This window comes from Ailuropoda melanoleuca, chromosome 5, assembly GCF_002007445.2.
Source record: "Ailuropoda melanoleuca isolate Jingjing chromosome 5, ASM200744v2, whole genome shotgun sequence".
Taxonomy (NCBI): Eukaryota; Metazoa; Chordata; class Mammalia; order Carnivora; family Ursidae; genus Ailuropoda; species Ailuropoda melanoleuca.
This window is the reverse complement of record NC_048222.1, coordinates 35,940,890-35,962,645: the sequence shown is the minus strand read 5'-3', so window position 1 is coordinate 35,962,645 and position 21,756 is coordinate 35,940,890. Positions and strand designations below refer to the sequence as shown.

Sequence of the window (21,756 nt, the reverse complement as noted above, 5' to 3'; positions counted from 1 at the left end):
AGCCTCTTGAATCTGGCTTCTTTCACTTAGAATTTGCATGTGAAATTTATTCATATTGTTGTATGTATCAATAATTCTTTCTGTTGCTGAGTAGATTGTGGATATACCACAGTTTCTTTAACCATTCCCCAGTTGTGGAATATTTGGGTGTTTTCAGTTTTTGCCAGGTAGGAATAAAGCTGTTACAACTTTGTTATATAGGTTTTTGAGTGAAGATAAGTTTTCGGGTAAATTCTTAATAATGAGATTTGGGGCTTGTAGTAAGTATATGTTTAACCTCATAAGAAGCTGCTGAATTTTGTCCCGTGGCTATATTATTATGCATTCCCATCAGCAGTGTATGAAGGTTCCGGTCATACCACGTATTCTGCATCACTGGGGTTTGTCTCATAGGTTGCCTCCCCACCCCCCACCCTGTGTTCAAGTAACTAATAATGTTGAGCATCTTTTCTTGTTCTTTTTCCTGCCTCTGTGTAGATTTTCTTTGGTGAAGTGTCTGTTCAAAGCTTTTCCCTATTTTTAAGGTTGGGTTTTTGTTTTCTTATTAGGATTTAAGAGATTTTAAAAATATGTATTCTAAATACAAGTCCTTTGTAAGATATGATTTGCATATACTTTCTCCCAGTCTCTGGCTTTTCTTTCCATTTTCTTAACAGTGTCCTTTTCATTTTGGTTAATTCCAATTTATCAGTTTTTCTTATGGACTTGTGCTTTTGTTATCTAAGAACTCTTTGCCCAAACCGAGGCCACAAAGATTTTCCTCTAGAAGTTTTATAGTCTTGTGTTTTACATTTAGGTCTGATCCGTTATTAATTTTGTGTAAAGTCTGAGGTTTAGGTTAAAGTTGATTTTTTTTTTTATATATATAGATGTCTTGATTATTCTAGTGCTGTTTTTAGAAAAAGCTCTTTTCCTTCCTTTGAATTGTAGCACCTTTGTAAAAAGTCACTTTGCCATATTTGTGTGGATCTATTTCTGGCTTCTGTTCCTTTGATTGGTATATCTATCCTTTTGCCAGTACTATAGCTTTATAGTATATTTTGAGATCAGGTGGTGTTGTGTTCTTAATAACAACAATTTATTTTTTTTCAAGTTTTTGTTTAAATTCCAGTTAGTTAACATACAGTGTAACATTAGTTTCAGGTGTGGAATCTGGTGATTTTTTCACTTCCATACAACACCCAGTGCTCATCTCAAGTGCCCTCCTTAATACCCATCACCCATTTAACCTACCTCCCCGCCAGCAGCCCTCAGTTCGTTCTCTGTAGTTAAGAGTCTGTTTTCTGCTTTGCCTCTCTTTCCCCCTACCATGTCCATCTGTTTTGTTTCTTAAATTTGACATATGAGTGAAACCATACGGTATTTGTCTTTCTCTGACTGGCTTATTTCTCTTAGCATAATACTCTTTAACTCCATCTAGGTAGTTGCAAATGGTAAGATTTCATTCCTTTTTGTGGCTGAGTAATATTCGTGTGTGTGTTTGTGTGTACACCACATTTTCTTTATCCATTCATCAGTCAGTGGACATTTGGGCTCTTTTTTCATAATTTGGCTATTGTTAATAATACTGCTATAAATATTGGGGTGCATGTATCCCTTTGAATCATTATTTTTGTATCCTTTAGGTAAGTACCTAGTAGTACAATTGCTGGATCATAGGGTAGTTCTACTTTCAACTTTTTGAGGAACCGTCATACTGTTTTCCAGAGTGGCTGCACCAGTTTGCATTCCCGCTAACCCTGCAAGAGGATTCCCCTTTCTCTGCATCCTCACCAACACCTTTTGTTTGCTGTGTTGTTAATTTTAGCCGTTCTGACAGTTGTGAGGTGATATTGTAGTTTTGATTTGTATTTACCTGATGATGAGTGACGTGGAACATCTTTTCATCCAACTGTATGTCTCCTTTGGAAAAATATCTGTTCATGTCTTCTACCTATTTTTTTTAACTGGATTATTTGTTTTTTGGGTGTTGAGTTCGGTAAGTTTTTTTTAATAGCTTTTGGATACTAGCCCTTTATCATACATGTCTTTTGCAAATAACCTTTTCCCACTCTGTAGGTTGCCTTTTAGTTTTGTTGATTGTTTCCTTTGCTCTGCAGAAGCTTTTTTTTTTTTTCCCCCCCAAGATTTTATTTGATAGAGAGCACAAGCAGGGGGAGCAGTGGAGGGAGAGGGAGAAGCAGGCTCCCCAGCGAGCAGGGAGCCCAAGATCCCCGGACTCCGGGACCATGACCTGAGCTGAAGGCAGCTGCTCAACCAGCTGATCCACCCAGGTGCCCCCAGAAGCTTTTCATCTTGGTGAAGCCCCGGTAGTTCATTTTTGCTTTTGTTTCCCTTCCCTCAGGAGACATATCTAGTAAGAAGTTGCTATGACTGATGTCAAAGAGGTTGCTACCTGTGTTCTCTAGGATTTTGATGGTTTCCTGTCTCACATTTAGGTCTTTTACCCATTTTGATTTTATTTTTGTGTATGGTGTAAGAAAGTGGTTCAGTTTTGTTCTTCTGCATATTGCTGTACAGTTTTCCCAACACCATTTGTTGAAGAGACAGTCTTTTTTTCCATTGGTATTCTTTCCTGCTTTATTGGAGATTAGTTGACCATATAGTTGTGGGGTCTGTTTCTGAGTTTTCTGTTCCATTGATCTGTGTGTTTGTTTTTTACCATTACCATACTGTCTTGATCAGTTGGTGTTCTTTTCAAAATTATTTTGGTTATTCTAGTTTCCTTGTTATTCCATATAAGCTTTAGAATCATTTTGTTGATACCTACCAAAAAATCCTACTGGGATTTTGATTGGTATTGAATCTATAGATAATTTGGAAAGAAGTGATATTTTAATTATATTGAGTTTCTCAAACCCATGAAGATAATATCTATCCATTTATCTAGGTCTTTTTTTATTTCCTTCATCAGTATTTTGCAGTTTTCACCATATGTTGTTATATTTATATCTAAATATTTCAAATTTCAGTGCTATTGTAAGTGGTTCTTCAAAATTTTTTTGATTTCTAGTTATTCATTGGTTGCTCTAGGGATTATAATATAAATATTTTAACTCTTCACATTCTACTTAGAATTAATATTCTACCACTCCAAGTAACACGTAGAAGCTTCACATCTATATAGATTACTTTTCTCCCAATGCCTTTTTATTATAGTTGTCATATGTGTCACATCTTATACCTTTAACCCTTTCCCCCACCATTACATGTTATAATTTTTGGTCTCAGTAATTTTATATGTTTTCAAGAACATAAGGGGAGAAAAATAGTCCCCAATATTTACCCATTTACCATTTCTCTTGCTCTTTTTCCCCAAAATTCTATGTTCCCCCGGGATCATTTCTGTTGCACCTAAAGAACTTAGCATTTCATTTAGAGCAGGTCTGCTGGCAATGAGTTCTCTTATGTTTTTTTTTTTTTTTTTTTTAAGATTTTATGTATTTATTTCAGAGACAGCCAGTGAGAGAGGGAACACAGGCAGGGGGAGTGGGAGAGGAAGAAGCAGGCTCCTAGCAGAGGAGCCTGATGTAGGGCTCTGGGATCATGCCCTGAGCCCAAGGCAGATGCTTAACAACCGAACCACCCAGGTGCCCCCTTTTTTTGTTTGGTTTTTGTTTTTTGTCTGAGAATATCTTTGTCTTCATTCCTGAAGTATACTTTCACTGAATATGGAATCCTAGGGTGACAGCTTTTAGTATTATCCTACAGGGCCCTGAGAGACTTTTTTCCCCCCCCAAGATTTTATTTATTTATTTGACAGAGCGAGAGAGCACAGAGGGAGTAGGAGAGGGAGAGGGAGAAGCAGGCTCCCCACCGAGCAGGGAGCCCAGTGCGGGGTTCCATCCCAGGACCCTGCCTGAAGGCAGATGCTTAACTGACTGAGCCACCCAGGTGTCCCGAGAGAGACTGTTCTTTAAAAAAAAAAAAAAAAAAAAAAAAAATTTTTTNAAAAAAAAAAAAAAAAAAGATTTTCTGTTAAGTTTGGATGATTTTTTATTGATATATCTTCAAGTTCAGTGACTTCTCTGTCATCTCCTTTCTGCTACTGAGCCTGTCCAGTAAACTTTGTGTTTTTTAGTTCTAAAGTTTCCTTTTGGTTCTTTTTTTTTTTTTTTTAAATAACTTCTTTCCTAAGAGTTTGTGTCATTGATTTTAAGGTGTCCATTCTTACCTAGCGGATCATGTTTTTAATAGTTGCTTTAAAAATCTTTGGTATTTCTTATCTGGGTCATCTTGGGGTTGGCATCTATTAATTATCTTCTCCCTTGAGAATTGGTCAGATTTTTGTTGTTCTTGAGATGTGTGTTAATTTTTGGATTCTGTCCTGGACATTTTGAATATTATGTTGTGAAACTCTCCATCCTGTTAAATTCTTTAGAGAGGTGAGGATTTTTTGTTTCAGTAAACAAGTCAATCTAGTTAGGTTATAACTGCATATTCTTTCTCACTTTATATAGGTAGTGGTTCCATTATCTGTTCAGTTTTCAAAGCCTTTGGTGTGTTGAGTTGCCCTTCCATTCCCACATGCATTCATCTAGAACTTGGGCAGTGATTTGTATTATAGTTCTATTCTGAAAGCCTCTCCTGTACTTTAGCCACGTTCCACATGTGCATGGCTTGCAGGTGGCCCCAGGTTTGTATGCAGAATTAGGGGTCTACTCCTCCATCCTTCTCTTCTCAGTGATTTCCCCATCTTTCTCTGACTCCCAGAGGCCCTTTTCTTTATTCCTCTAGCCAGAAGCATGGAGTTCTCTAGGTTTTAGTTTCTTACCTGTCATGCCTTGAGGTGAAGTGGCAAGAGAAAAAAGAGAAGAATAGGGATTTCTCCCAACTTTTTTTTCACAGCAGGGCCCTCTTCCTGATTCTTCTATTCAGAGCAATGGATTTTCTCTTGTCATTCTGAAGCAGTGTAGTTTCATGGATGCGGCTGGCCTCAGGCAAGACTTAAGGAAACAGGAGAAGGAAAAAAAAAAATTATTTCTCCTACATCGTTAGGAGCCTTTTGCCATAATCCTCTAGCAAAAAAGATGCTCTCCTCTCAGCTTTAGGTGCTCATATGCCTGCTACAACAGTTTCCCTGTTTGGCCCATTCATGGGTCAAAACCAGGAAATAAAAGATAAAAAACAGGATACTCACCACCACCTTATTTGTTGTTCTTCACTTCCCTCCCCAGTCTGCCTGCTGTTTAATTTTAAGAGTATTTTGTCCAGTTTTTAGTTGTAATCAGTCGGGGAGAGAGCCACTGCAGTGAGCTTATTACTCCATCTTGGCCAGGACCATAAGTCATATTGTTTTGTTTTTAAGTAAATTAACATTATTGGTGTATGACTATATGACTAAATACACCCTTTTTAAGTATATAGTTTTGAGAAATGTTTTCCCTCATATAACTAACCATCACATTCAAGAAATAGAACATTCTCAGAAAGCTCCCTTCTGTCTCTTAGCTTTCTGCCATCCCCTCATCCTGTCCTGATACACCCTTTGGTGGAGGATGTAAAGGATATTTAGACATAACGATTGGTAGTTAAATGAGATCTTTAATATTCCTTTAGGTTCTACTACATGGAATAAGTGAAAGAATATTAGATCCAGATTGTCTTAGGCTAAAATTCACTTTTTCACTTAATTAACTGGATAGTATTGGGTAATTTTTATAACCTCTAAAGAGTCTAGTCATGGTTTTCTCATATTTAAAATGGCAGGTAAGTGCTGTCTTACAGAGAGCTTTGAGAATTAAGTGGGGTATATAAATACCTTTCACAGGGCTTGGCATACAGTAGATTCACATTGTGTTATTCCCCCATTACCTTTCCTTATATGCAGTGCACATAAATGACTTGAGCCAGCTACATTGAAATAGTGACCCAGATACACTTATTTAGTTAGTATTGTGAAATATCTCCTGCCCCATAGCATAGACCCTGGCAGAATATAAGTATTTTGGCATTATCATTTCAGTGTGGTTTAGATGAATTTTTTCAGTCTATCCTATTGGGAAAAACTTTTGAGCATCTACCTTCGATGTAATATGTACGTGAGGCACATACACCCACACAGGAGTTTTTGAAGGATGAGATAAAAAAATAGAAAAATTGTCATGTTTTCTTCATCCTGAGGGACTGCAGGTTTAATTTTCTGAGCCCCTTGGGTCGTGATCACATTTGAGGATGCCCTACCCCAAACCTATTAAGTAGAACTATGGGGGTGGACCCTAGTAATCTGTGTTTTAACTGAACTTTCCATAGTAATTTTTGATGAGCCAGTAACAGGTTTGGGAACCTCTAGATAGGACCAATTTTTGATACTGGAACTCAAGCACAGAAAAGACACTACAGCAACATCAAAGGGCATCAGAGGGCATTTGTCCTCTTCTCCCCTTTTACTCTTTGCAAGTTGAGACTCAGCAACTCCTGAAACATTTTTCCCAAGCACTCTGTCTAGTGGCAGAGAACACAGTGTGTTTGGGTGCCGCAGAGTTACAGTCACACAATTCTCATGGGTACTACTGGACTTAATTCGCCCAATTGGTAGGCTTATTGCCTTTATTTTACCTATGACTAAACCTAAATGAATAACTCTTTCAATTGTCGGCAAGTTCTGTTGTGAAACCCTGTTTCCAAACAGAGTTGGGTTGGGTTGAGGGGGTTGGGGTGTTAATAAATTGTTGAACCACGTTTCTGAGAAAGAGCTGGACTAAACACTGTCTGTATATTCTTTACAAATAAACCTAAAACAGGATCAGTTAATAGGGGTTTTTTGGGGGGGTTTGTTTGTTTCACATATTAACTCTTGTAAAGTGGTGGTGTCTGCCAAATGCTATGTTAAAGGAGGATTCTTTACAGAGTCTGGGCCCAAGAAGCAAGGAGTACCTAAATGGATTAGCAAAATGTGTGTAGAGTGGATGAATGAGAGTTACCATGTTTGCATCTTTAGATTTTTGAGAGGGTATTCAGTGTATGTGATTTTTTCTGTGACGAATTGTATTGTTCCATGACATTATTTTTATATACAAGATTACTTTTTAACTAAATCAGTTGTTAACTAATACTGTGGTCTAACTGTGGTGACACAAGTAGTTTTACATGGAGATCCTGTTTGGAAATGTTATTTGATGTAATAAAATTATACATGACCTACAAATAAGCAGATTCAGGTTTGAGTTCCACCTCTGACATTGTAACTAGCATTTAAGTTAAAATTCTGTACCCAGATAGTAACCTGACTAGTTTCATGAGAAATGGAAATAAATACTAATGAAATTAAATGAAAGCATTAAACAATAGGACAGGAAAGTTTAGGTTTATTTCATGCTGTCAGCCTTTCCTTCTAGAAATGAAACTGCAACCTCAGATTATACTCTGTAAATTATTACCTGGTAAAAATATTTTGGATTTTTCATAAAATATCTCTGAAGGACCTTATGGCTTATAAATGGTTTAGACTCATTTGAACCATTTAATACAATAAGGTATTAGAAATTTTATTGATTAGAAATTTTGTTGATTAACAGAGTGACAGTCTGCTAAATCTTGTAAAATAGTTCATTTTAATTAGTGCTTGATTTAATAAGTAAGTTTTCATTAAATTTCTTTTTGGTTTATTAAAATTTTTTTTTTATTTTCAGTTAGCCAGCATTTAGTACATTGTTAGGTTTTTTTTTTTTTTAAAGATTTTATTTATTTATTTGACAGAGATAGAGACAGCCAGCGAGAGAGGGAACAAGCAGGGGGAGTGGGAGAGGAAGAAGCAGGCTCATAGTGGTGGAGCCTGACGTGGGGCTCGATACCATAACGCCGGGATCACGCCCTGAGCCGAAGGCAGACGCTTAACCGCTGTGCCACCCAGGCGCCCCCCATTGTTAGTTTTTGATGTAGTGTTCAAGGATTCATTAGTTGCATATAATACCCGGTGCTCCTGACCACACTTGCCTGCCCCCCTTAATACCCATCACCTGGTTACCCCATCTCCCAACTCCCCTCCCTTCTGTAACCCTCAGTTTGTTTCCTGGAGTCCAGAGTCTCTCATGATTTGTCTCCCTCTCTGATTTCTTTCCATTCAGTTTTCCCTCCCTTCCCCTGTGTATTCCTTATGTTCCACAAATGAGTGAAACCATATAATTGTCTTTCTCTGCTTGATTTACTTCATTTAGCATAATCCCCTCCAGTTCCATCCATGCTGTTGCAAATGGTGGGTATTCATCCTTTCGGATGGCTGAGTAAATATTCCATTGTATATATGAACCACATCTTCTTTATCCATTCTTTTTGGCTTATTTTGAATTCTGCTTTAGAATCCTCTAGAAACCTGACAAATTAGTATGGCAGACTATTTTTACATAGTCTTGATCTTACAATTAAATTTTGTATTTTCTTTGTAGAACAAAGAAATAACTTAGGAAAGGAAATTTGGGTGGGATGAAATTAAATTCAACCTAAAATTCACTAAATGTTAATGAAGTACTATTACCTTAAAATAACTTTTTTTCCCCCCTTCTTTAGAATCCAGCAACTATCACAAGAATACTCCTTAGCCACTTCAATTGGGATAAAGAGAAGCTAATGGAAAGGTAAGGAACTATATTGTCAGCTTTGTACTTAGAAGTAACCGAGAAAGCCTGTTGAACTGAATTTATAAGAAGCATATAAGGAATTAATTTATAGACAAGTATGTGAAAAAAAACCAGTGTGCAAGTAGTATGTGTTGTAATTTCTTATATTCCTCATCTGTAAATTTTCCAGTAAACTTAGTGTTAAGGGAACTCAGGCTTATTGTTCCTTTTATTGTGGAGCTAAATGGGGGCTCTCCTTCAATATCTTCAAAATTACATCCTCTTGAGTACTGAGAACTAAAAATGTGTTTTGAAAAAGTGGTTGAGGGCACCTGACTGGCTCGGTTGGTGGAAAATGCAGCTCTTGATCTCAGGGTCCTGAGTTCAAGCCCCATGTTGGGTGTGGAGCCTACTTAAAAGAAGAAGATAAAATACATTTTAAAAAGTGCTTGATACAGTCTTCAAACATATGAATAGTATCTTCGATTAATTACCTAAGATTTTCTTGCTCATAAAACTTAAAATCTATGTTAAGCATATTAATGACATTTATTCAGTAAAAATAAGTTGCTCAGGGTATCCTGACAATCACAGTAGCTGTTTGGACTGGTTCTCTGGTTTCAGGCAAGATTATATTCCATTGAGTATTTTTTATATTTTCTCTCTGAAAATGTTTCTAGTTCTAAAAGGGAAGAAATTACAAGACTAGTGAAGGATGATATTAATGCCATTCTTAATCTTTTTTTCTTCCATTGATTGGGAGTACTTGTTAAGGTGGTAGGGTGACAGCCTATATTTATTCTATCAGCCATATTCTTTAGTCTAAAATTAGCAATCCTAATTTTAATAAAGAATAACACCAGTTGTTGAGAATTGAAAGCCCAAATATTATGAGAAATAAATGGAAAATACTTCCCATTTGATTTTAAAACTGAAAGAACTTTGCAAAACAGATATTAAATTATACCAAGAACATTGCTCAGTTTTTTTAAAAAAAAGATTTTATTTATTTATTTGTCAGAGAGAGAGAGAGCACAAGCAGGGGGAGCAGCAGGCAGAGGGAAAAGTAAGCTCCCAAGACTGTGGGATGATGACCTGAACCGAAGGCAGACACTTAACCGACTGAGCCACCCAGGCATCTTCATTGCTCAATTTCTCACACATTGCACACCAAATACAATTTAATAGTAACAAAAAATAGTTCTTAGTTATTGAGCCCTTTGTGCCAGACATTATTTCATTTTGTCCTCCTTATAGCTTTATAGTGTTAGAAACTATTATCCCCACTTAATTGATATGGACAGTAAGGCTTAGGGCTTAATATATTTATCTCAGTTTTGTTACACAAGGAGTTAGCACTCAAACTCAGGTTTGTTGGACTCCAGAGCTTATGTTCTTAAACATATATAGTTTTCCCAGGGTTCATGCAGAATAAAATGCTCCTGTGATTGCCCCTGCTGCCGCCTGTGGATCTGACCACCTTTTTTGAAGTCAGCAGTTTTTCTTAATTTTGGTAACATTTATTTTCTGGCTTATTTTATGACACTTCTGTTAGGAAAAGGAGTTTTCGTTATTTATATCTGATATTCTTCTAGTGAACTTAACAGTTTGTTTCTTATTAATGTATTTCTCCAAAGAAAATTTTCTCCTATAACACTGTTGACACTGCTGAAAGCATTTTCAATTAAATACTGTACTTAGATGTGGTAAGTATGATTAAAAAATAAACTTGGAAACTTTTATGTGTGTGTGAACTTTTCAGTTTCTTTTTGTAATTTCAGGTTTTTATATATTCTGGAGGTATGTTATTGGGTACCTTTAAATCTTTAGTGTTTTTAATGAGTTTCACATTATACTCTATGTTTGAAATTAGCACTGCCATACTATGTTTACTAATATGTTTAGATTTAATTATTGCCACTGTAAGTTGTGCTTTATATTATGTTTTCTGTTTGGTTTTTCTGTTGGCTTGAGATCAAGTTCTCTTTCTTCCCCCCCCTCAATTTCAGAGTTACATGTTTTATTTCAGTTTTCCTAGCAGTCACCTTTATAAGCATTTTTACTAGCATATATTTAACTTTTTTTTTCTTTTGACTAGTCTCTTGCATCCCACTGTATTCTCCAAATTTATCTTTTTCTCTCCAAAATATATCTTTAGTCATTTAAGTCATATGTATTAAATTTTTAAGGGCTCTAAGAGAAATCCTTAATATTCTGAAATTTTGGGTAGTGTTTGAAAGCATATTCAGTTGGGCCCTTTAAGTCTGAGAGCTAATACTTTTGGTTTGGGGAAATTCTTAGCTATTATTTATTTCTTCTCCTTTTCTTGATTCTCTTAATGCTTTCTGGAATCCCTGTTAGTCACATGTTGAAATTTCTGGATCCCTTTGGAAGTTAATTTTAACTTTTTTCAAAATGTTTTTTCTGTACTTGTCATCTTTGTCTTTCTCCTCTGGTCTGTGAAGTTCCTCAGGTTTATCTTTAATTCACTAACTTGCATTTCTTTTTTGCACCCATTCTGCTATTTAGCCATCTTGATTGTTTAGTTCAACAGTATCCATTTTATTTATTTTGATAACTCAGTTCTTGTTTTGTGGATGCTCTCTTTCCCTTATCTCCCTTGGCACATAATTCTTCTCACACTAATGTGTTTTTTTCCAGACTATTTATCAGTAAATAGAGAGGATTTAAAATTTGTATTGGTATATGGTGCCTTTCAGAGTATGTTATTTTCAAACTGTCAAATTTAGGCTATAATGAATTCCAGTAAAAATCAGTATGCATTCTATTTTCACACTTTCAAGTAACTCTTATTATCCAAAAATGGATTATAACTAAACAGTGACAGTACATATGTAGGATATGGCTAAAGAGGTACAGGGGAATTTGTAGGCTTAGGATCATTATAAGAAAAAGAGGTAGAAAACAAAGCCTTTGAAACAGGAACTTAGAAAAACACAAAATAAACCCAAAGACAGTGGAATAGGTATTTAAGATAAAAGCAACATAAATGAAATAGAGAGCAAAAATACCTAAAACAAACACATCTTTGAAAAGGATTTTTTAAAAGGGAAATTATCAAGAGAATGAGAAACAAGCCACAGACCTGGAGAAAATATTTGCAAAAGATACCTGATAAAGACTGTTAACCAAAATATACAAAGAACACCTAAAACTCACTAATAAAAAGAACCCAGTGGGCAAAAATTTGAATAGACACTGCATTAAAGAAGATATGCAGATGTTAAAAAAACGTATGAAGAATACTCAGCATCATATATTATCAGGGCATTGCTGATTAAAACAAGGTACCACTGCATACCTATTAGAATGTTTAAAATCCAGAACACTGACACCCCCAAATACTAACGAGGATGCCAAGCAACAAGAACTCTCTCATTGCTGGTGGGGATGCAAAATGGCATAGCTGCTTTGCTTCCAGTTTGGCAGTTTCTTACAAAACTAAACATACTCTTACCATAGGATCCAGCAGTCACACTTTTTGATATTTACCCAAATGAGTTGAAAGCTGTATCTGCACAAAAACCTGCACATGAATATTGATAGCATTTTTATTCATAATTGCTAAAACTTGGAAGCAATCATGATGTCCTTCAGTTGGTGGGTGGACGAATAAACTGTGGTATGTCCAGACACTCAAATATTATTTAGTGCTAAAAAGAAATGAGCTATGAAGTCAGGAGAAGAAATGGAGAAACCTTATTACTAAGTGAAAGAAGCCAATCTGAAAAGGCTACATACCGCATGATTCCAACTATATGACATTTTGGAAAAGGCAAAACTACAGAGACAGATCAGTGGTTGCCAGGGGTTAGGTAGGAGGGGAGGATGAATATGTGGAGCTGGAAGGATTTTTAGGGCAGTGAAACTATTCTGTATGAAACTGTTGTGTTGCATACATATCACTGTACATTTGTCCAAACCCATAAAATGTACAACACAAAAGTGAACCCTAATATAATCTCTGGACTTTGGGTGATAATGATGTGTCAATGTAGATTCATTGATTCTATCAGCTCTGCCGCTCTGGTATGAGATGTTGATTGTGGGTCAGATTGTGTGTGTGTGTGGGGGGTGGCAAAGGGTAAATGGGAATGCTCTGTACTTTCTGTTCAGTTTTGCTGTCAGCTAAGGCTGCTTCTAAAAAGTAAAAGCTATGTTGAAATGGGTGAGGAAATAAACCATTGGCAGATATGATGGGGGTAAGGGAGAAAGGCACAAATAAACAACATTGGGAATAATGCATAATTATAGATAGGAAAAATATTTCAGAATTATAAATGAATACTGAGTATCACTTTTACCAATATATTTGAAAGCTTAGAAATAGAAATTATTTGTCCCCCAAGAAGTAGAAAAATAACCATGGAAAAATGTAGTAAGTGTACCAAAAGATGCCTCTCCTTCTCCAAAAACCACTAGAGGATTTTATGGTCAAGTTTATCAATAAGCCATCAAGGAACTGGAAGTTTCTATTGAAAATTATTTCAGAACATAGAAAAAGAGAAGTCATCTTTAATTCCTGTTAGCCAATCAGAATAACCCTTGTTACAAAATTTGAGAAAGACTGCATAAGATATAAATCACCTTTATTATGAACATAGCGTTGAATTCATAAATAATATTTAATAAAATGAAAGAATTAATGATCTAGTAGGATTTCTCCTAGGAATGCAAGAATGGACACCATTAGGAAAAAAATAATTCATCTATAGTATTTACTACCTTTTAACAGGGTAGTGATACCCATGATTTAGAAAAAACAATTTTTAGCAAACTAAGAAGGTAATTTCTCAAAGTTTCACGAAGGGTATCAACTAATAATCTACAGCAGAATTACCTTTAATTTTGAAACGTTGGAAGGATGTTCAATAAAATCAAACAGGGTACTGGCTGTCACAACATATAAATGTACTAGAAGTTCTGATAAGTAAAATAATACACAGAAAATTAAATAAGTGGTATAAAAATCATTCAGCAATGGGAGGATTATGGATATTATGAGATTTTTCTTTATACTTTTATGTATTCTGTGAACTTTCTTCAGTAATCCCAGAAAAGTGTTACAATAACACATTATGTAATTCAGAAAATAAGCACTCATTTGTAATGAAAGCTTTTATTTAAAAAAGGAAGAGAAATTTTTGTAGACCGTATAATATCTACCTAAGAAAACCCAGAGAATCAACTGATAAACCATTAAAGGGGTTGCACATTAGAATCACCTGAGAACTTTAAAACACACCAATGCCGAGGCCCCTTTCCGTTCTTTCTCCTTCCCCCCTCCCTTAGTATAATACCCTTGGAAAATGAGAAGAAACCCAGACGGTAAGGAGGCTTAGCTTCAGCGACACTGTGTGTGCATCTTCCTGTCCTTGAGTATAAATATGAAGGTGACTCGTATGACAATCTTGTAACAATTTAGGATCCCAGGAATCATAAGAAAAGTTAGGCAGTGTGGCCAATAATTTTGATACATAGCTTGCTTTGTTTATTGATTGATTTAAAGATTTATTTATTTGAGAGAGAGAGAGCACAAGCAGGGGGAGAGGTCGGGGGAGAAGCAGGCTCCCCGCTGAGCAAGGAGACCGACGCAGGGCTCAATCCCAGGACCCCAGGACCAGGACCCGAGCTGAAGGCGGACATTTAACTAACTGAGCCACCGAAGCGCCCCTACTTAGCATTTTTTAAAAAACCGTACTTCTCAGTTGGTAATACAATATGTTCAAGTATCATTTTCTATTCATTTTGACATACTTAAAGAGAAATCTTATCCTAGGCTAAATTGCGAAGTACTTCAAATTCTGTCCTCTCTCGCTACTGTCTTTCCTCATTTCCATTTACCAGGCATATTAATTTTTTGTTTGTTTATTCATTACGGAGCCCTAGTCCCTGCCATGGAGGAGGAGCTTACGATCTAGTGAGGGCCATAGAGTTATAAGTAGATTTTTGCCAGTAATTCTTATTTGCCCCCAGACTTCTAGTCCATGGTTTAAGCAGATTTGTCCTGACCACCCAAACAAGTAATTTATTCTTTTAAAAATACATTTTGGTGAAGGCAGTGAGGGGCTAATGGGGAAGGGACCATTTAAATTTTTTGGTGTCTTCTTTTCTCTTTCATAGCAGCTTTCCAGACCTTTGCCATTTTCTTTACTACCCAGCCTTCTACATTTTTACTCTGTAAGTTAATTTCTTTTCTGTTGTATAAATTAAATTAGAGTTTTCTCTATTCACTGGATTTCTTCCCATGCTCCTCCACATGAAGCAAAACGGAACAAATCAGCGAATCAGAAGTGCAGCAACAACTCTATCTGCCCTTCTCCTTCTAAACTTTAAAGGCTGATCTTTCCATCTGGGCTTTGAGCTTATGAATTTTGTGGGACGTTGCTTCCATTATTTCATCTGTCTTATCTTGAGCCCTCTCCTTTCCTGGTATATCAGGGTTTTTAGTTGTAAATATACTTGAAGAGGATAGGTGAAAACAACACTAAAGACTGAGAATTATCCACTAAATGCAGGCTATGTGTCCAGGAAAAGTGCCCAAATCATAGTGTCAGACTATTTGAGTAAATGTGCTGTTGCTGTTGCCATTGGGCACAGGCATCACAGCTCATATCAATATTGGGCAGGTGACGTCACAACTTGTATTTCTGCTCTTTTGGCCTTTGAAAGCTAAATGTATCCTACCCTTTTGACAGAATGAATTCCTCATCAAATCTTCTTTAAGTACTATGCTTTTCATAAACTGTAGGTTACCCTGCTCCTGCTAGGCCTGAATCCTTTCAGCAGGAGAGACTGGGAAAGTGAGTTGTCCTTTTTTCCCCTTCTTTTTATGACAAGACTTTTTTTTTATTTTAGATTTTTTTATTATTACTGTTGAAATACAGTTGACGTACAATGTCATGTTAGTTTAAGGTGTACAACATAATGATTCAGCAATTATTGCTTACCATGATAAATGTAGTTACCCTCTGTCACCCTATAATGTTATTATGATATTACTGACTATATTCCCTGTGCTGTACTTTTTCATCTCTATGACTTAACTCATTTTATAACTGGAAATTTGTACCTATTTTGCCCATTCCTCTCACCCACCTCCCCTGACAAGACATTTAAAAAAATCCAGTTTCTGGGGCGCCTGAGTGGCTCAATCGGTTAAGCTTCCGACTCTTGATTTTGGCTCAGGTCCTGATCTCACGGGGAAGTCTGCTTCTCTCGTTCTCCCTCTCCCACTGCCCCTCCCCCTGCTCATGCTCTCTCTCTAAGTCAATAAATCTCTAAAAATCCAGCTTCTGTCTGCCTATTATCTTTATTTCTGTTCTTATATTTCAGTAGTACACAGCTTTTAAGATGTCACCAAATTCATTTTTGTGTTGACTCAACTTTGCAACTGTTTCCTTTGTCTGACATTAGGCTTCTGTGGGTATCTATGTAGGCTGTCAGCTACAAAGCCCTAGGGAGCACTTTTGGAACTGTACTGTCATTGGCCCATGCCTGGCATGCCTTCCATATTGTCCCTTTTCCTAATTGTTCTTTAAAACCCAACTTAAACTTCTAAGATGGCTATTCTTATTTCTCAAGACAGTTAATCACTTCTTCATTGGCCTTTTTATATGTATTTGATTTAATATTTCAACACTTCTGTTAGAGTTGTTTGTGCGTAAGAAACTATCTTACTCATCTTTCATTGCTAGTACATAACACAATTCCTAATATGTAGTCAGTGTTTAGTAAATATTTTAGTTCAACCATTTCTAGGTTTTACTTTTTGTAATAATGCATGTAATTTCTGTAAATCATGACAAACTTGTAAATCAGATTTCAATATGTCAGGAACTAGAGAGAACCCCCCCCCCCGAATCAAGCTTTTTAAGAGTTGATAACAAGTAAAAAAAAAAAATCAGTATGTTCTCTATAAGCTGGGTGTGATAATTGGTATATTTGAAGTGAGGAGAAATATATAGGTGGTTGATGACTCACTGCTTTTCATGGGTAGGTGTAATCAAAGAACCTTGAAGATTGATTTCAATGCAGACTATGTTGCAAATAAATAGCTTTCCAGCTTCCATTCTGAAGCCACCATTTAGTGAATAGTTACTAGAAACAGTACTTGTATGTTATTATGATGGTATGGAACTTTTCTTAGCGACATCACTAATACATTATTTCACAGTTAACTCCTGGGATGTGAAGAGTAAATTTGGTTTGTCAGAAACCAGGCTTTTGTGATGGCATTCATCACTCTTATCTGGTATAGTGGGTTTTTATTGTTAACAGTTTAGGTGTCATTGGGGAACATGTATGGAAAGCAGCAAATGTACCTTCTTATTAATATTATGGTGGTTAAGAACATGGCATCTCTGCTCCACCACCTCCTAGCTGTATGAACTTGGAGCAGTATTCTCCATTAGTTACTTCATCTGAAGTTATTTGTTGTCCCTAGTATCCCTGCTGTCTTACTACTTCATAAATTTCAAGAATGTTTTTGAATATCAGCTGTGTAAAAGACATTGACAGAGGTTTGGTGATGAAGAGGTACACAAAACAATGTATCATACACCATTTTACCCTTAAGGTACTTAGAGATAAAGCTTTAAGGGAATACATAAAAGGTTATTTCTGGCTCAGGTAGGAAAGGATTTGTTGATGAGATGGCATTTGATTAGGCTTGGGAGGGCAGGCAAAGTGGGAACCTTAAGGAACATATGTTGAGTGGTAATGAGATTTAGAGCAACTGAAGTATGTGAAAGATAGAAGGAAAATGATGGGGCATGTTTAATAGGAAGCACACTATGGACCCTGAATTCTAAGCAAGTGAATTTGGCTTTTTTTCCTATTAAGTGGAAAGGTTTGAAGGTGGTTTTATGGAGAAATGTGATATAAGGGCATTAATGCAGGAAAAAAAAAATTAGCGATAATATGAGCTGATTCTCTATTGGCAGGATGTCCCATTGGAAAACTTTTTTAATAATCTGGGTGAAAGGAAAATGTTGGCTTGACTTAGGATGGTGATGGTTAATTGAAAGCAGAGTATAGGTGAAAGAGATGTTAAGGTGAAGTTTTAACTGTGACAGAGAAAATATGAGACTCTGGAAAACTTCTGATAATTTGGACCATTCTATCCACTAAATAAAGTAGAGAAATCTATATGATACTGAAACATCTTTTAAAAATCAAGAATATCTGGAGCACCTGGATGGCTCAGTCTGTTAAGTGTCTGCTTTCAGCTCAGGTCGTGATCCTGGGGTCCTGGGATGGAGCCATGCATCAGGTTCCTTGCTTATTGGGGAGCCTGCTTCTCCCTCTCCCTCTGCCCCTCCCCCCCCCGCTCATGCTCTCTTCATGCTCTATCTCAAATAAAAACTTTTTTAAAAATTAAGAATATCAAAGAATTAATAGAATAGGAATTAGAGGGTTAAAGCCTAAAAGAGGGGCGCCTGGGTGGCACAGCGGTTAAGCATCTGCCTTCAGCTCAGGGCGTGATCCCGGCATTCTGGGATCGAGCCCCCCATAAGCTCCTCGGCTGGGAGCCTGCTTCTTCCTTTCCCACTCCCCCTGCTTGTGTTCCCTCTCTCGCTGGCTGTTTCTCTCTCTGTCAAATAAATAAATAAAATCTTAAAAAAAAAAAAAAGCCTAAAAGAATATGGAAATCTAGTGAGATGAGCCAAGCATTCCAGTCTGCTTTGCACCGGAAGTATATTCTGATCTAGGAGAGGTAGCTAAGAGTAGCTAAGGTAGCTGTGATTTTTATTGGCCCTTTGGTTAGTGGGGGGAAAAGTTGGAGTCTTAGGCACACCAAGAATGAGGATTAGGTAAACTAGCTCTTCTAAAGATTAAAGATAATATTCATGTCATCTGGGTGCCCCAGAAAACCTTAAGCCTTGAATGTAGATTAAGATGGTCCCAGACTGTTAATGTATCCAGGCACTTGACAAACAAATAAAAACCTCTTCTAGGGAAAGAACATTAAGGCCTCAAACTACTTCCCCAAATTATTTTTTTAATTAAAACATAACAAATTGGGACTCCAGATATTAGAATTGTTAGAACTGGATCAAATGGGTATACCATCAACAGGGAACTAAAAAGTGTGAACTGTCTTAAAGGTATGAAAAAGAATTTTTTCTTTTCTTCTTATTTATTTTTAATTTATTGTATTTTATTTTTTCAATTCCTAGTTCCATTTCTATCTGTGCAGTTCATATGGGTATGGAACCAGTGTCAAGGTAAACATTAAAAGCAGCTATTGAAATAAGTCAAGTGTTAAGTGTTGAAACTGTTTATTAGGAGGCATGATCTGGTTCCAGCAAGGTTAGGAAAACAACTCGAAAAAGACAGAATTTCTGTAACTAAACAAAATAGACTATTAACTGAGTGAATTAATTTAACAGCAGGTTGGACAAAGCTAAAGAGAGGCTTAGTATACTAGAAGATCAAACCAAACCGCTATCTAAATTAAGTACTTACACTAAAAGATGGAAAATGCAGAAGAGAAGTTAAGAAATGTAGAGGACATAATGAGAAGATCTTACTGAGTTTTAGGAGAGAATGAGCCAAAGGTAGTATTTGAAGATATAATGGCTGATAATTTTCCAGATTGATGAAAGAAGAAAATGCCACTGAATTTAAGAAGCCTAACAGTTAACCATGCATAATAAATACTACTTCATTGATTCTAAGGTATTTTATTGTGCTAAAAATTTGAATGCATCTTTCAATCGACGGCACCTTGCAGTCCAACAAGATTGAAATACTGACTTATGTGAAAATTTTCCCATTTCACTTTCTGGTAAGATCATAAAATTTCAGTACCAAAGCATCTTAGATTTCATGAAGTATGGTAAAAAGAAATCCACTTTTTTTTTGAAATCCACATTTTAAAACATCATAGTACAACTACAGAAACAACAGCAAAAATAGGCAATCATAAAAGCAAGATACAAGGAGTAAAAATTTGTGTACATCTATTATGTATATAGAGAAAAATACATAGAAAGTGTATATGATACTTACATATTCATTTTAGAGAACAGCTGACTTAACAGCAACAGTGGAAGATGGCAGCTCAGTAGGTTGATGATACTGATGATCCCTCAGTAGATTGAAAGACAAATGTCAATTTAGAATACTGTGTTCTTGGAAAATGTTTTCATAAACAATACCATCTTTTAATTAATATAAACACCTTTATGTTGTAACTCACCTTTGTATTCTAAGTCAACATTCTAAGTTCTGTTAGTGTTGTTGAAGTATCAAATATGCCTAATGTTATTTAAGCAACTATTTGAATATTAAGGGGGAAATTGTGGAATGCAGTCTAAGTTGTGCTTAAGAAATGGAGTTTATACCACGCTGAGATACCACCTTACACCAGTTAGAATGGTAAAAATAGACAAGGCAAGAAACAACAATTGTTGGAGAGGATGTGGAGAAAGGGGATCCCTCCTACATTGTTGGTGGGAATGCAGGTTGGTACAGCCACTCTGGAAAACAGTGTGGAGGTCCCTTAAAAAGTTAAAAATTGAACTACCCTATGACCCAGCCATTGCACTACTGGGTATTTACCCTAAAGATACAGACATAGTGAAGAGAAGGGTGATATGCACCCCAATGTTCATAGCAGCATTGTCCACAATAGCCAAAGTGTGGAAGGAACCGAGATGCCCTTCAACAGATGACTGGATTAAGAAGTTGTGGTCCATATATACAATGGAATATTACTCAGCCATCAGAAAGAAAGAATTCTCAACATTTGCTGCAACATGGACGGCACTGGAGGAGATAATGCTAAGTGAAATAAGTCAAACAGAGAAAGACAATTCATATGATTTCTCTCATCTATGGAACATAAGAATAGGAAGATCGGTAGGGGAAGAAAGGGATAAAGAAGGGGGGTAATCAGAAGGGGGAATGAAGCATGAGAGACTATGGAGTATGAGAAACAAACTGAGGGCCTCAGAGGGGAGGAGGGTGGGGGAAATGGGATAGACTGGTGATGGGTAGTAAGGAGGGCACGTATTGCATTGTGCGCTGGGTGTTATATGCAACTAATGAACTTTACATCGGAAACCGGGGATGTACTGTATGGTGACTAACATAATATAATAAAAAAACATTAAAATTTAAAAAAATTAAAAAAGTAGAGTTTATAAATGAGTCATCGAACTTTACATCAAAAACCAGGGATGTACTGTATGGTGACTAACATAATAAAAAAACATTAAAAAAAAGTAGAGTTTATAACCTTAAATGCGTATATAAGGAAAGTAATGAACTAAGCTTTCATCTTAAGTGTCAACTAATGAGCTAGATGTGTCACAGTAGAAGACGAGCAATAAAGTAAATTCAGAGAAATTACAAGAAGAAATAACAGCAGAATTTAATAAAACAGGAAAGAAACATACAGTGGAGTGGCTGAAGGAGCCAAAAGATTTTTTTTAAAAGACTGATTAACATTGATACCCAGATGAGATTAATCAAGGAAAAAAAGGGCACAAATAACTAGTATCAGGAATGAAAAAGAATGTCACGTTGAATCCCGCAGATATTTTTAAGAAACTTCTAAGGTATTGCGGATAATTGTGTCAGAATTTGAAATTTTTCATGAAATGGATAAATTCTTAGAAATTTGCAATTTACTGAAATTGACTTGAGAAATAAATAGGAAACCTATATGAGCTATCACTATAAAGTGAAATTTTCTGTAAAGAAAATAAGTCCAGATGGATATACTGGAAAATTCTACCAACACTTCATGAGATAATAACTCCAACCTTACATTCTCTAACCTTGGATTCTTTAGAAGACAAAACAAGGATCCCACATCTTCATAAGGCTGTCATAACTTTGATTCCAAAACCCAACTAAAACATTACTTGTCAGTTTCTTTCACTTACATAGATGCAAGAAATAAGGCCCACAATATTTGTGAATTGAGTTCAGCAATAGATAAAAAGGATAATAACCCAGCCTGAACAACTCTGATTTATCCCAGGAATCCTAGGTTGGTTTAACCTAGAATAATTCAATATGGTCACTTGAACAAATTTTAATAAGAAAAACGTATCAGTAGATACAGAGGAACAGTTCCTAAAAATCAGTCATCATTCATGATTTTAAAAAGAAGCCATTAGGAAAATAGGCACAAAAGGGAAGTACGTTAATCTGGTAAATCTAT

The 21,756-nt window shown here is 36.2% G+C and overlaps 1 protein-coding gene across 2 annotated transcripts in view; it reads left to right on the top strand.

Moving 5' to 3' along the window:
• The window catches only part of ARIH1 (ariadne RBR E3 ubiquitin protein ligase 1), a 116,119-nt gene that overhangs the window by 38,995 nt on the left and 55,368 nt on the right, over window positions 1–21,756 (top strand). The window contains exon 2 of one of the 2 annotated variants that reach the window (XM_011225581.3): window positions 8,506–8,573. The exons of the other annotated variant lie outside the window; for it this stretch is intronic. Within the exon in view, the coding sequence (XP_011223883.3) occupies window positions 8,506–8,573 (68 nt within the window). The remainder of the gene's footprint in view (window positions 1–8,505; window positions 8,574–21,756) is intronic. 2 annotated transcript variants of the gene reach the window in all.